We start from the raw sequence: 12,975 nt of genomic DNA on the forward strand, positions 1-12,975 counted from the left end.
TCAGAGTCCCCATGCTGTCACCCAGCTCTTTTTTTTTTTTCCTTCTCGCTCGTGTTGACTGCCAGACTCGGGTAGAATATTAATGTGGCTCATTGTCGTGTTTACAGTATCTCTTACACAAGATCATTAACATGTTCCTTGTCGTATATTTTTATCAATATTCGTGAATCAGTGGCAAGAAGTAAAGAAAAAATTCCCCGAAAGCACAATGTCCAGCTAAAGCCAGAGGCTTTCGACTCTTTTTGTTGCCCCAGAAAGCACCGATTTCCGCGCAGTGGGTGACATGTGTCCACTGCGGAGGACGGACGCACACGGGCCTTGTTTATATGAATTTATATCCGCTTCTTTGGTCCAAGCCAAAGCTCAGTGGCTGTGTGAAATTATCTAAGTTAGTGGCTGTGGGCAGGGGTGTGTGTGTGTGTGTGTGTGTGTGTAACGTGGCCCTAACGTGCACGTGTGTCTGTGTTCCCTCTGTGTGTGTAGTATAAGCTGCGGGTGTTAAGTAAGCTGGCGGCCGCACTGAACAAACACATGCCGGAGAAGGTGCCGGAAGACACCAGCAGCATCCTGCGCTCGCCCATGCCTGGCTCCGTGGTGGCGGTGTCTGTCAAGGCCGGCGACACGGTAAGCCCCGCCCACAAGCCCCTGTCATGTGCTCCATTCTGTTGTTTAAATGCTACAATTTAATGATTTAAGTCATTTTCATGTGGATGTTGCTGTTTTTAAATGGTACCCTCTTCTCTTTAATTTCAGTTTGCTGATTAGAATTTTATTTTGCCTTGAATTTTTAGACATTATCGCTTAAATCCTATTTCTGCCTTATTTTGTTTTTTAACCCCCTGCCCCCCTAGGGTTTAAGTAGCATGTGGCTGGAGCTCCTGTTTGTTTCTCCATGAGTTTCTTTCTCTCTCTCTCTTTTCCGTATTCCTCTGAATTTCCGGGTAAGCTGTTGTCGGACCGTCGGCCCGCGAGGCCCCTCCGGGTTGCGGCAGAGGCAGCGGGAGGGACGGGGGCGCGGGGGCCAGGGAGCGGCGCGGGACCGAGTGGCCGCACTAATGGGCACGCTCCCTGAAAGGGCTCCATTATAATTTCATGGCTGAGTTGCTGTGGGGGGACAGCGAGCTCCTTTAAAAGGCCGTGTCAACTTTACTTACATTTACCTGAATCCCGTCTTTCACCAAGTAAAACTCGGGGCTCAAATGAATGTTTAAAGACCGGGGTAGCCTTTCACGAACCATAAGGGGAAATTATCGGTAATTTGTGCGTGTGTTCACGGAGCAGGAGCAATTTGAAAGGTGTAAAGAATAGATAATTGTGCAACTAAACAATGCGACGGAGACGTTTCGGTCGCCCCTTTTCCTCCTGCGTTTCTCTTCGGGACAAAACAGCTTTAAATCGGGGCACAATGCGAGGCACAATGCAGCCGCTTATTACAGAATTTAGCCGGAATCATTTAGGACCCGAAATTACAAGGTTAATTCTTAGCAACCTGTTAAGTGTTTCAAAGTTTTGTGTAACGGTAACGATTGAACGAAGCCTCCATTAACGAATACATAAATGAGTGCTGGATATTGTTGTATATATCATTAAAAACAGTTGCCAGCTCATTTATTTCCAGCCACGCAGATTACGTAAGGAGTGCCTCCTCTTAAACGTTATCCCTTGTTAAAGTGTGACAAAGTTTAATTACAGTTTTATGTAAGTCTGATCAGTGCTGCTTTACTGGGATTTGTTTTATATCACTTTTTAAAACTGTTAATAAAAATAAGTTAACCGGTGGAGCAGAGCAGCTTTGGCACAGATAGGAAGGGGTTCCATGTAAGTGTGAGAAGGAGCTCTCTAAGATGATGAGATGTTTCGCCAAACGGCTACGGGAATTTGTACACTGGGGGCAAATGCCCTGTACAATGGAGGAGTTAGAGACTCGCTGCCTGGAATGAAGTCCAGATTGTTCTTTGGAAACTTTTTTTTTTTTTTTTTTCCCCATCCCCTGCTTCTCCATCTCTGTCGCTTTCTCCCCCCTTCTGCATGATCACTGTTACTCTCTTACTCTACAGTGTTTCCTTCAGCTCCTCCACAGTTCAACTCCTTTGCGGGGGCCTGTCCTGCTCGGTGTTAATTGTACAGCTACTGTCATAAAAACACACCCTTCCCCCATTTAAAGGCTCTTCTGTGGTGCACACCTCATATCACCCCCCTCGGAGTGGGTTGCACTCCAGGGCGATGGCCCTCGCTGCAGTCCCGTCCCTGTCCTGCACGTCCTTTTAAAGTCGATTTGACTGCTGTGTCTTGCTGATCCCCCTAAAAAACATCTTTGTTCACTGCCCGAACCCTTTCCTTCTAAGCGATTTAAAGGAGAAAAACCTCTGAAAATTAATCTGTATCATATGGAAAAGTTCATATTTTGTTCAGTTACTTTGCTTTATTACTTTTAACTCTTAATAAAGGTTGTCTCCTTATAATCTGAAAATCCTGGTTTGCAGGTTTAAATGAAGATCAGCACACGCTTTTATGAATTTTTTAATGCTGTTAATTTCATAAGCGTAATACAACTGTATGGGCCTGGCTGCACAAAGCTCTAGTTGGTTAAACAATAACACATTGCATTGTATTCTGCAGTAATTTTTTGACCGTTGACCTTATCGTATAAATGCAGTTTCACTTTTTGTGGACTTTTCTTGTATTTAAACAGCTGCATATGGCTTGTGGAAAAACAATGATTTTTATATCACGAATGTCTTCAGGCAGCACAGAGATAGTGGCTGTACACTTGTGTAGTGTAATTTCGACACTGAACAATCGGAAGTCTTTCCCCTTTAGCCGGGTGTCACAGGAATATACCGACAGTTCAACAGTTCAGTCCTTTTTTAGAAGAATGAAGTGTGATTTTAACTGTTTAGCCATATGTACGAATGAGGCTGCAGAGCAGGGTGCTCTGGGGTTGTTCAGAAAGGTCGAGCACCTCCGCCGATGAAGGGACTTTTGTGGGAATTCCAGTGGCTCGTACCCAGGTTTAATACATTTTGGATTCATTGAGCTATAGGCACCGCCGCGATGCCATCTCTGAACACGCCGTTGAGATGCGGAGGAAGAGAGGCTGCGAAACAAAGAGCGGCACTCAGCGGATCTGCAGGGCGTGCGAGCACTTATTACCCGGGCCCCTAGACCCGTCGCCGAGCCGAGAGCACCGACAGATCTCATTTACCATGTATGGGTCCCGCCACGTGGAACGGGTGCAAATCTGAGACTGTTAAGCGCTTGGCTAACAATGCTTGGCAATTAAATGGGGGGGAAAAAGTGTTGCGCTCACCCAGTGTCCCCTAATTACGACTTATTACCAAATGAACTGTGAGTGAAAATAAACAAACTGCCATCGCACAGGGTCACGGGTAGCTGACAACACGAGGACACTTCCATCAAGTTGTACGGCTTCAAGAGGGTGGGTAAACTCACCGGTGCATTTAATTTCACTGAAAAATTTACGTATATTTTTAAAGACACCTTTCATGGGAAGAATTATTTTCCAACATGAAGCTAGCTTCTCAATTTAATAAATTCTGTTATGCTGGTTTTTTAAAAATATATAAACGGTATAGAAAAATTCTCCTCATTTGCACATATTCAAATTATTGGAAGTGATGTGATAATAAAAACTGTTTTAAGCAGTATTGACTAATAAAGTTGGTTATACCTGTAATGTTCATGTAACTTGCAAATGAAAACACGATTTCAAAGGAGCAGTGTATTTTTATTAGTTTTTAATCAGAAAAATGAAATTTAAAAAGTTGGCCTTTCTTTTTAAGTATGAGAACACAGATGGTTTATATCAGCAATAATTAGCTGTTTTCATAATCAATACCTAGCAAGTGAGACTTTAATTAAACCCTTTATTTTCCCAAATTAATTTCACGTCCACACTTCACAAATGGGGCCTGCTTGGCTCCGCTTTCAAAGGAACACGCTTGCTCGCTCGTACTCACGCGATTGTGCTCCTTTCTTATTCCATGACATTGGCGATTAAAAACACCTAAACATTTATATTTTAGCTACAGGTTTCTGCTATACTTTCTGCTATAGCAGATCGCTGAAAGAGGCTGCGTGGACAGCCCTTGGGAGTATATTTTGTTTTATACAATGAAAGAGATTTGAGTTTTACGGTACATTTAGTCATATTTACGCACACACACACACAACGTTTTTAAATGCTTTAAATGAAATTCATTATTATCTTGATTTTTAGATTATACCAGGGTGTTGTCCTTTTCTTTCATTCCCCTGACTTTTCCACTATTCCAGATATGACCTAATTTGAGAAATACGGTGGAGACCGCAGTAATTCAAACTGTTTGGACTTTAGTCAACCTGGGCAGGCGGCACGAATGAGGGGTTTCTTAGTTTTGTGGGCAACGCTGCCTCTGCAGGCGACAGGGAGTATTGCAGCCCCCTGTGGTCTGTAGCTGAACATGTTTTTATTTATTTATTCTCAATAGCCCTATCTGTTATGAACAGCTCTCATTACAGCTGAAGGACATATAATATACCAGTTAGCTGGGCCTGCTTTTTTTATTGTACTGAAGTGATTTAATGCGAGTGTTAAATGATACATTACTTATATTGCCAATCTGCTCCCCGATCCTCATTTTTTAAAACTGTGAAACGGAGAGGCAAACAAGCGTGCACGCCAGCCGTCGAGCCAGCTGCATCGCGTGCTCTCATATCGCTTAAAGGTGCCTTTAAAAATTGAAATGTTCACCCAAGAAATTGATGTATAATTTGCTGTCTGCTGAAGTGGAGTAATGGAAAATGAATTAAACTTGAGCTTGAAGCTCTAATTGTGTCCCCCCTCCCCTCCCTTTATGATCTAGCAATCCTGGAGGAAAATGATGTATAAAAAGCCTAATGAAAGGATTTTCGCATTGTTGAGCGGACAGCAGGGATCAGAGTGATTGTCTTTCTTGGGTGGTTGCTCTGCGGCAGAAGGTGATACCAGGGCGGACCTCTGTTACCCTCCAAGCCGTCTGTTAAATTTGGCAGAAAAACACCGGGCCAAAGGAAGGACAAAGGGAGGCGTTTGCCATAGAAATAAATAAAGATCCCTGAAGAATGGCTTAATTTGTTGAAAAGTACGGCGCGATTTGGTGCGCAGTGCGGCAGCGAGACATTTCTGCGCCCAGGAAGCGGGCTGCGCTTTAATCGTCGGAATGGCTCGGACGCTCTTTGCGGCCGCCTTTATCGAGCAGATGCTGTGGTTTAATTGGCCTGTGCAGACCTGACCCGGTATCCTCGCGCAGGGTTTAAGTAGCTTATTTATTACTCGGTGCAACCCGGCGTACACGGCGCACCGCCGAGCCGTCGCGTTCTGTCACGCCGCACGGTTTTGCCGCAGGCCTGGGAAACGGGCGCCTTCGCCGGAGATGTTGCTAGCAGCGGGTTAGCGCTAAGCAGCATCCATCAGGGCGGCGCGCTCTGCCCTCGGCCGGCCTCGCCGATGACTGATGAACCTGTCGTTTGTATGGATGTTTAGCGCGGCGGAGGGCCATCTGCCGCTGGCTCGACTTCCAGCTCCGGAGCCCACGCGGCGCCGCAGAAGGAGCGGCGGGGGAAATGGGCTCGAGAAGCCCCGCGAAACAAAGAGGAGGAGAAGAGTCTCGTAGCGGCTTCGCCGAGGCCTGCCCCTTCTGGCCAGACAGCGCCGCGGAGAACAAGCGGTTGCCGGCGGCAACGCATCGTCTTAGACTTAACAAATAAACAAACAAACAAAGGCCCTCTTCGGGGTCGAGGGGGTGGCGTTGTCCCAGCACTGAATGCGTCGTATGTTTTTTAATAACACTAACATTATTTAGTCGGGGGTGTGCGTGTTGGTTGAAGGGCGGGGGGGGGGGTGTGGCACTGATGTATTTTTCCATCTGTTCTGCGCAGACCGAGTCTCCGCTCAGTGCCCGCCCCCTCGTGAGAGGAGCACAGCTGTTACTGTACGGCCCGCATGGGGACGAGATCACACTCCTCTGCCTCTCTAAAGGATGAAATGAACAAGTTGGGCACTGTGCAGTCAGCCTTTGCGTCTGCAATTTCAGACCTCTTTAAATCATTCTTCATGCTCACCAGAAATGAATAATGCACACATTAACTGGTGCCAGTTAATAAATTTCCGTCTCACTGCACTATATTTTCAATAAGATCAGGCCGCTTCATTTTGTTTTGCAAAACAGCTCCGAGGGTTCCAGCTGAAAATGATTTCCCCTCCCCACCCTTTCTGAACCGGGGGAAAAGTGTTATTTTAAGAAAGTGTGCATTTTAAAATAACATTTGTTACACTTGAGCTTCAGTGAGTACAATACGTGTGAAAAGTCATATTTCGAAAAGAAATTTACATTTGCTTTCCGTCCTCATGCATAATTGATTAAAAGTGATGATGGTGTGTTATGGATTTTCTGCGTTGAAAATGGTTATTGAAAGGGTTGTTAAGAGCGCTTTAAGCCGTACGGCGTGTTAGCGCCTCTTGGATCACCACTGACTTGGAAGCGCGTTTCAAATCGTGCCGTTTCCACATTTTTTGGACAGTCGGGTGCATTCAGCAGTCTCTTCCCCTGAGTCATGCAGCAGTCACTCCGTTCTCTCGTTGGGGAAGTTGAGAATTGCGAATCACATCGCACATCTTGCTTTAATTGTGTGTGCGAGGAGAATCGACAGCGCCCTGTCCGTTCTCGTTGCTCTGCGGACCAAGACAAGCAGCTGGCCTGCCCGGACTTTCATTTCCCATCACTTAGGATTAATCACGGGCCGCGGGCGTCCGGGAGGGGCGCCGGGACCCTCTGCGGCAGTCGGCCCTCCTGCGCGTGTGGCAGCGTGAGTAAGAAGGCAACGGAGCGCTTGCCGGAGCGGACCGGCTGCCGCGTCGCAGGGCACGCCGCCTTCCCGACGAGCACCCGTCTTCTAATCGGATGTGAATGTGACCTCTGACCCCGTGTCGGGGGGGAGAGGATGCCGTGACTCAGATGAAAGGCTGCAGCCTTTACAGAATTTACATCAATTAGAGCGAGAGTCTCTCGGTGCATCAGAGCCCATTTGGTTTCGTCAAAGCGACTCGTAGGCTTTGTGGCCTTTTTCCGCTGCTCACTCCAAAGGCATCCTGTCAGATGCATTGTGGGATTGTCGGGAGACAGCTGGAAACTCCGAAGTGAGACGCGGAGGACTGCAATATGGAACTAATACAAGTGTCAGGGAATGCAGCGTCTCCGGATACGAAAGCACCGGGATCAGACCCTCGTTTCTCTTTTATTTTGTGTTCCGGATGAATGTCGTTTATTCAGAACTCGAATACTTTAGTGGCCCATGTAAGCGGTGCCCTGAGCCTAGCGGCTGACCCCCGAGGTCAGTCCTATCATCAGCCATTGGGCACCGTAATGAGTCGTCGCTCCATCGGCGTGGTGCTGACCTCTTGCTGCCCAGGAGCTACCGAGCTGTCGCTACTTTTTACTTCTCTGCTTATTTGCATCCGCTGTTAGTTTTTTAATATTTATATATTCTTATGTTATTAAAGTGTCTTTCGTCACTGAATGTCTCCTACTGTAGTATCATTTTCATTTATTCATTTAGCTAACGCTTTCATTCAAAGCAACTTACAATTATTTACCATTTATACAGAGGGGTAATTCTACTGGAGCAATTTCAGGTAAGTACCTTGTCAAGGGAACTACAGCCAGAGGGGGATTTAAACCTGCAACCTTTCGGTCCAAAGGCAGCAGCTCTAACCACTGCACTACCAGCTTCCCTTTTACTTTTACCCTTATTCATTTAGCAGATGCTTTCGTTCTCTCAGATGTGCGTCACTTTGGACAATATATAGAGTGTTACCCCAACAGAAGGAGAAATCTGGATACGCTCGTCATTCTTGAGTACAGTCCCTATGTCACATTCCACCGTATAAAAGTCTGTCTCTCTCTCCCTATAGCAGAGATTTGCAGACTCTTGAACGGCACCCTGGTTGCGTGGCGGTGCCAAGGGCAAATCGGTGCCGTTCGTTTTTCTCGCAACGTCACGCGTGCTACGTTTCGACTGTCCCTTCAGGTGGCCGAGGGCCAGGAGATCTGCGTCATCGAGGCCATGAAGATGCAGAACAGCATGACGGCTGCCAAGACTGCCAAGGTGAGGCCTTACAGCTCCGCTCTGTCGTCGCTTTAGAGCCCTTCTCAACAGGTGTTCCTCTAAACGATTCTGAGAACCAAGTTCATATTCTTTATACTCTTCGTTTAAAACAATATTCGTTTTGGCACACTGGTCATCGACGCAACTGTTAAGATGGTTAAGAAAGTTAAGGTGGATTCATTTGTCGACCGAACCACTTAAGATGAGATTAAATGTTTTTTTCCCCCCACTGCAGGTCAAGAGTGTGCACTGTAACGCAGGAGACACCGTTGGCGAAGGGGATCTTCTCGTTGAGCTCGAATAAACGTCTTTATTTGCCACTCCCTGTTTGGATGTAACATTACTGCGAATCAGAGGATGATGAATTAGAGATGAATCATGAATTCGCTGGAGTCGCTCAACATGCCTTTCTGATGTCTTGTATGGTTTGTTAAGTACTTCATGGGATACTCTGACAGATGGATAATAAAACCGATTCCTGCCTGTGCCCTTCTGAGAAGGTAATCAAATGTAGAACAAGAGTTCGCTGCCTTGAATCAGCAGCCCTTTTCTAATATGTTGTCTTTTTTTTTTTTTTTAACACATATAAATGTCCTGTAACTGTGCACATTTCCATTAACCAGGGTGCTGTTCACTGATCTGTTTTATGTCCTTATTGTAGTGCGGTTCTGTGCTCCTCATTACAGTTTACATGGGTGGGTTGGATGGACCAGACACCTTGTGTGTGTGTGTGTGTGTGTGTGTGTGTGTGTGTGTGTGTGTGTGTGTGTGTGTTGCTGAGGTCTCACACACCGTTCACTCCACAAAGGAAGCGGCTCAACAGGTTAACTGTGTGACACACTTTTCCTCTTTAAATATGAAATATTGCCCGCGTCTGGTTTCACTCACACCAGTGTAGGAATGTAAATTTCTTCTGTGGTCAGTCAGTCTCATGCGTCTAACGTTTCAATTGCACATCATGCCCGTAGTGCGTAAAAATTGAGCCGAGGCTTTAAGCGATGAAATGCTTCCAGTAGCTCTGGCTGATGGTTGACAGCTCTGAGGGTCTCTCATTATTGAAACCTTGAGCTCACATCAGTCTGACGTGCTGCACAGGTGGGGTTGAGCTCTTCTCTCTCTAGGGTCCCGCGGGAAAAGGGCGTCGCCCGTGGATCTGTCCACCTGAAGTTAAACGTTTTACATACAAACCTAAGACGAGTTGGACGAGTTCAGTCGTGCAGAAGAAGAGGGGAAAAGCACCGGGCAATATTTACATGTCAAGATCTAAACACTCATCTTGCTTTTGCTTCATTATATCTGCTTGCGAAAGGGAAGAAAGAGTATATTTTATTTTTATTGATCCTCTCGTTGTGATCCTCTCGTAAAATTGAACCAAGAAGAGCAACACGCACGCACACATGCACGTCTACAACTGCTTGTCCCGAGCATTTCCAAAACATCCAAGGAATATATCACAATACAAATATACATTACAAAAAAAGGTTATATCCAAGGATAAAATAAACATGACTTTCATATTTTTACATTTTGGAATAGCTTGCAAATAAGTCTTTAGACCTATTTTAAAGCGGAGGACACTTCCCTCACTATTTTACTTTTATTGCATAATAGGGTGTCAATATAGTAAAACAGTATTGTCAGTAGGATTAGTTTATTGTGACATCATTTTGTTAAGGTTAATGCCAGTATTTACCTCCTAGTAAGAGTACATGGGAGTGGGAAAACGATCTACCGCTTAACGGCCTCCGCTGAGCCGCATGTAGTCCACAGGGGTACCGTGTCAACGGAACGCACGAGCGCCACGGACCACCCAGCGGTGCGATGTCATTTATTTACATTTCTGCGCACATTGTTTCCTGAACTTCGGTGCACTGAGATGCCAAGACTTCATGTGGGCAGAATTAAAATCAAAAATGGTTTTCTGTAGAGTACACAAAAAAACTGGTTGCTCATCAGCCTGATTGTTTTTCTGTACATTAAAATTCTTAACAGAGTTTTTGCGTATGAATCCCATGTATTTCTTTGACATTGGACATGGTTAGAACCTCAGTTTCCAAAATGGTCATGTAATTTGATATTAAATATGATTTTCTGCTGAGAAAGTCAGGTTAACAGGCCTGCGAGCACAAACCGAAACATATTACGACAGCAGTCTGTTTACCATGAAGTACTAATAATTGCTCATAGAAGTGTGAATTATATTTAAATGAATTATATTAAAAATCACATTAACCCTTAAGCAAAAACACTATGAGTAGGTGTGGAGACAGGGCTCCTGATGCAGCGAGACAGTCTGCGGGAGGTTCATCCGTCCAGTCGTTACAACTGCTCGTTCGTTGCAGGGTCACGGTGGTCCAGAGCCTATCCTGGAGATGTGGGGCATGAGGCTGGGTCAACTGGACAGGACACCAGTCCATCACAGGGCAATCACAGAGGCTTATTCATACACTACAGGCAATTCAGAGTCCCCCATCCACCTGAAACACATGTCTTTAGACCATGGGAGGAAACCAGAGCACTTGGATGACCCCTCACAAAGCCCACACAGACCGAGCTGGAATCGAACCCACATGCAGATCGAACCAATACTCCACGAGCTGTGAGGCACCGGCACTACCTGCTGTGCCACCATGTTACAGGTAACTTATTCTCAAATGATATTATAATGTTGAAATCTGGCACATTTTTGCGTTGTCCATCTTTTTTACACGACTTGAAGTCTACGGTGGCGCGCTGACGGTTGTCGCTCAGACGCGGTGTCTCCAGCGCGGACCCTCACGGTAGCCGTGTTCTCTCTCATTATTAAACGTATCGGTCATCTGCTGTTTTCCGGCGCTCTGATTGGCCGCTTCCTGTTCTGGCCGTGGCGAAAGTGAGCGCCGTGCCGCCGCGCCAATCGGCGTGGAGCGCGTGGGCGACTTTCGATTGTGTATTGTACCGTACGTGTAAACAGTGCCCCTTGTGCGCGATACGGTTTCAGGGCAGCTTTTCTGAAGTCTCCCGGTTTCTGTAGGAAGCAGGTGAAAAAATAGAGCGTGGGCTGAACTTTAAACCCGGGAGCGGACTTGTTGACTGAAGTTTGTCCCGGGGTCAGTCCTCGCTCGGCGGACACTTTCAAGAGGAGCCAGCGAGTACGAGGCGACCCCGGGGACCGCCTCTTTGAAGCCTTCGCTCTGAGGGCCGCTCTTTTCCTCGCTTCCGCGGACGGCGGCTTCCTGCCAGGGGCGACCCCCGACTCTCCTGCGCGCACTTGTCCAAAGCGAGACGCCTTTCTTCCATTAGGGACAGGGGCTCCGAGGGGGTCGAGATCCCCTTCGCTCGGGAGCTCTCGCATATTCATCTGTGAAAATGTGCAGGGTTCTGGTCACATCCCGTACGGTGCTGCGCAGTCGCTGCTCGTTGGCCTTTCGTCCTCGTTCGGATGTCAGCATTTCATGTAGCAGCAATCTATCCGTCAACATTTATTTAGCAGACGCTTTTCTCCAAAGCGACTTCCGATGAACTCTATGTAGTGTTACCAGCCCACACACCTTATTCACCACGGTGACTTACACTGCTAGATACACTACTTACAATGGGTGGCTCATCCATACACCAGTGGAACACACACACACTCTCTCTCTGTCACTCACACACTAGGGGTGAACCTGAACAACATGTCTTTGGAGTGTGGGAGGAAACCAGAGCACCCAGAGGCAACAAAACATAGATAGAGTGGCTACTCGCTGTGTCTATCTATCTATCTATCTATCTATCTGACTAACCACCCCCCCCCAAGGTCCTCTGCTCTCTTGATGGCCAATGTGTGGAAATAAGTCCTGCAGAAATCGCTTTCCCGCAGGATGGGGGGAGCAAAGCTACCCTTGTAACTTCAGCTCAGTGTAAACAGCAATACTGAGGCCAGCTGACAAAACAGAGAATTCCAGAGAATTCCGAGAGCGAGGGGAATTCGTGGACCCTTTTCGAAAGCCTCCCTCCTCTCACTGCGAATGATGCCGAGTTGCAGCCTGTTGCGTGTCTTCCCATCGTTCGCTCTTAGCTACGGTTTAGTACCATGGTGGAGCAGCAGGTGGCGTAGTGGTTAGAACCGTTACCTTGACATCACAGGACTTGGGTTCAGATCCCCAGTGTTGCTTTGCTGCTCTTCATCAGCGTACTCATCCCGAATTGATACCGTGAAAACTACCCAGCCGTATGAATGGGTCAATAATAAGTAGCTTCATGTGAAAACCAAACTTTTTAAGACGCCTTGAGATGAAGGATAAATAGCGAAAGTTGCGAAGGCACGTCAGTGTGTTGTGGGCTCTGCTGGTGGTGGTGGGTGGTGGGTGGTGGGTGGTGGGGGGGGGGGGCGTCCTGCTGGTACCGATGGCATTAGGTGGCAACTGCAGCAGTGACTTTATTTAATAAAGGAGGAAGAGATGCAGGGCGATGGAGATCCTGCAGCGAACAGTGTGTGTGTGTGTGTGTGTGTCTGTGTGTGTGTGTGTGTGTGTGTGTGTATGTGTGTGTGTTTCTGTGTGCCCACACAGGCCAGCTTCATTTGTCAACAGTGTCCAGAGGAGATTTTCTCCTCTACGCACGGATGACTGGTTTCGTTTCCTAATTAGAGTTCAGCACAAGGGCCGCTGATTTATCGATCTCCGCGTCAATGGCCTGTTTCTCCACAAAGTCCGACTTTCCCGCTTTCGCAAACTCGCTTTAATTCGGTGGGCAGCGCGGCTCCCTTCCACCGCCTCCTAGAACGTTCCTTTTTGGCTTTTCCCACACACTTGGGTTTCTTTAACATTATAATAATAATAATAAATAAATTCTTTTAGTTAATGCTTT

General features: G+C 46.8%; 1 protein-coding gene across 3 annotated transcripts in view; it reads left to right on the forward strand.

Moving 5' to 3' along the window:
- Nucleotides 1–10,060, forward strand: part of pcca (propionyl-CoA carboxylase subunit alpha) — a 115,009-nt gene extending 104,949 nt beyond the window's left edge. For 2 of the 3 annotated variants that reach the window (XM_018745068.2, XM_029256713.1), the window contains 3 exons: nucleotides 484–624; nucleotides 8,068–8,145; nucleotides 8,381–10,060. In XM_018745068.2, the coding sequence (XP_018600584.2) occupies nucleotides 484–624; nucleotides 8,068–8,145; nucleotides 8,381–8,449 (288 nt within the window). In that variant the 3' untranslated portion in view covers nucleotides 8,450–10,060. Of the gene's footprint in view, nucleotides 1–483; nucleotides 625–8,067; nucleotides 8,146–8,380 lie in introns of those variants that run through there. The other variant, XR_001965804.2, reaches the window with a different exon arrangement.
- The last annotated feature ends 2,915 nt before the right edge of the window (nucleotides 10,061–12,975 follow it).

Source organism: Scleropages formosus, chromosome 12, assembly GCF_900964775.1.
Source record: "Scleropages formosus chromosome 12, fSclFor1.1, whole genome shotgun sequence".
In the NCBI taxonomy this organism is placed as follows: Eukaryota; Metazoa; Chordata; class Actinopteri; order Osteoglossiformes; family Osteoglossidae; genus Scleropages; species Scleropages formosus.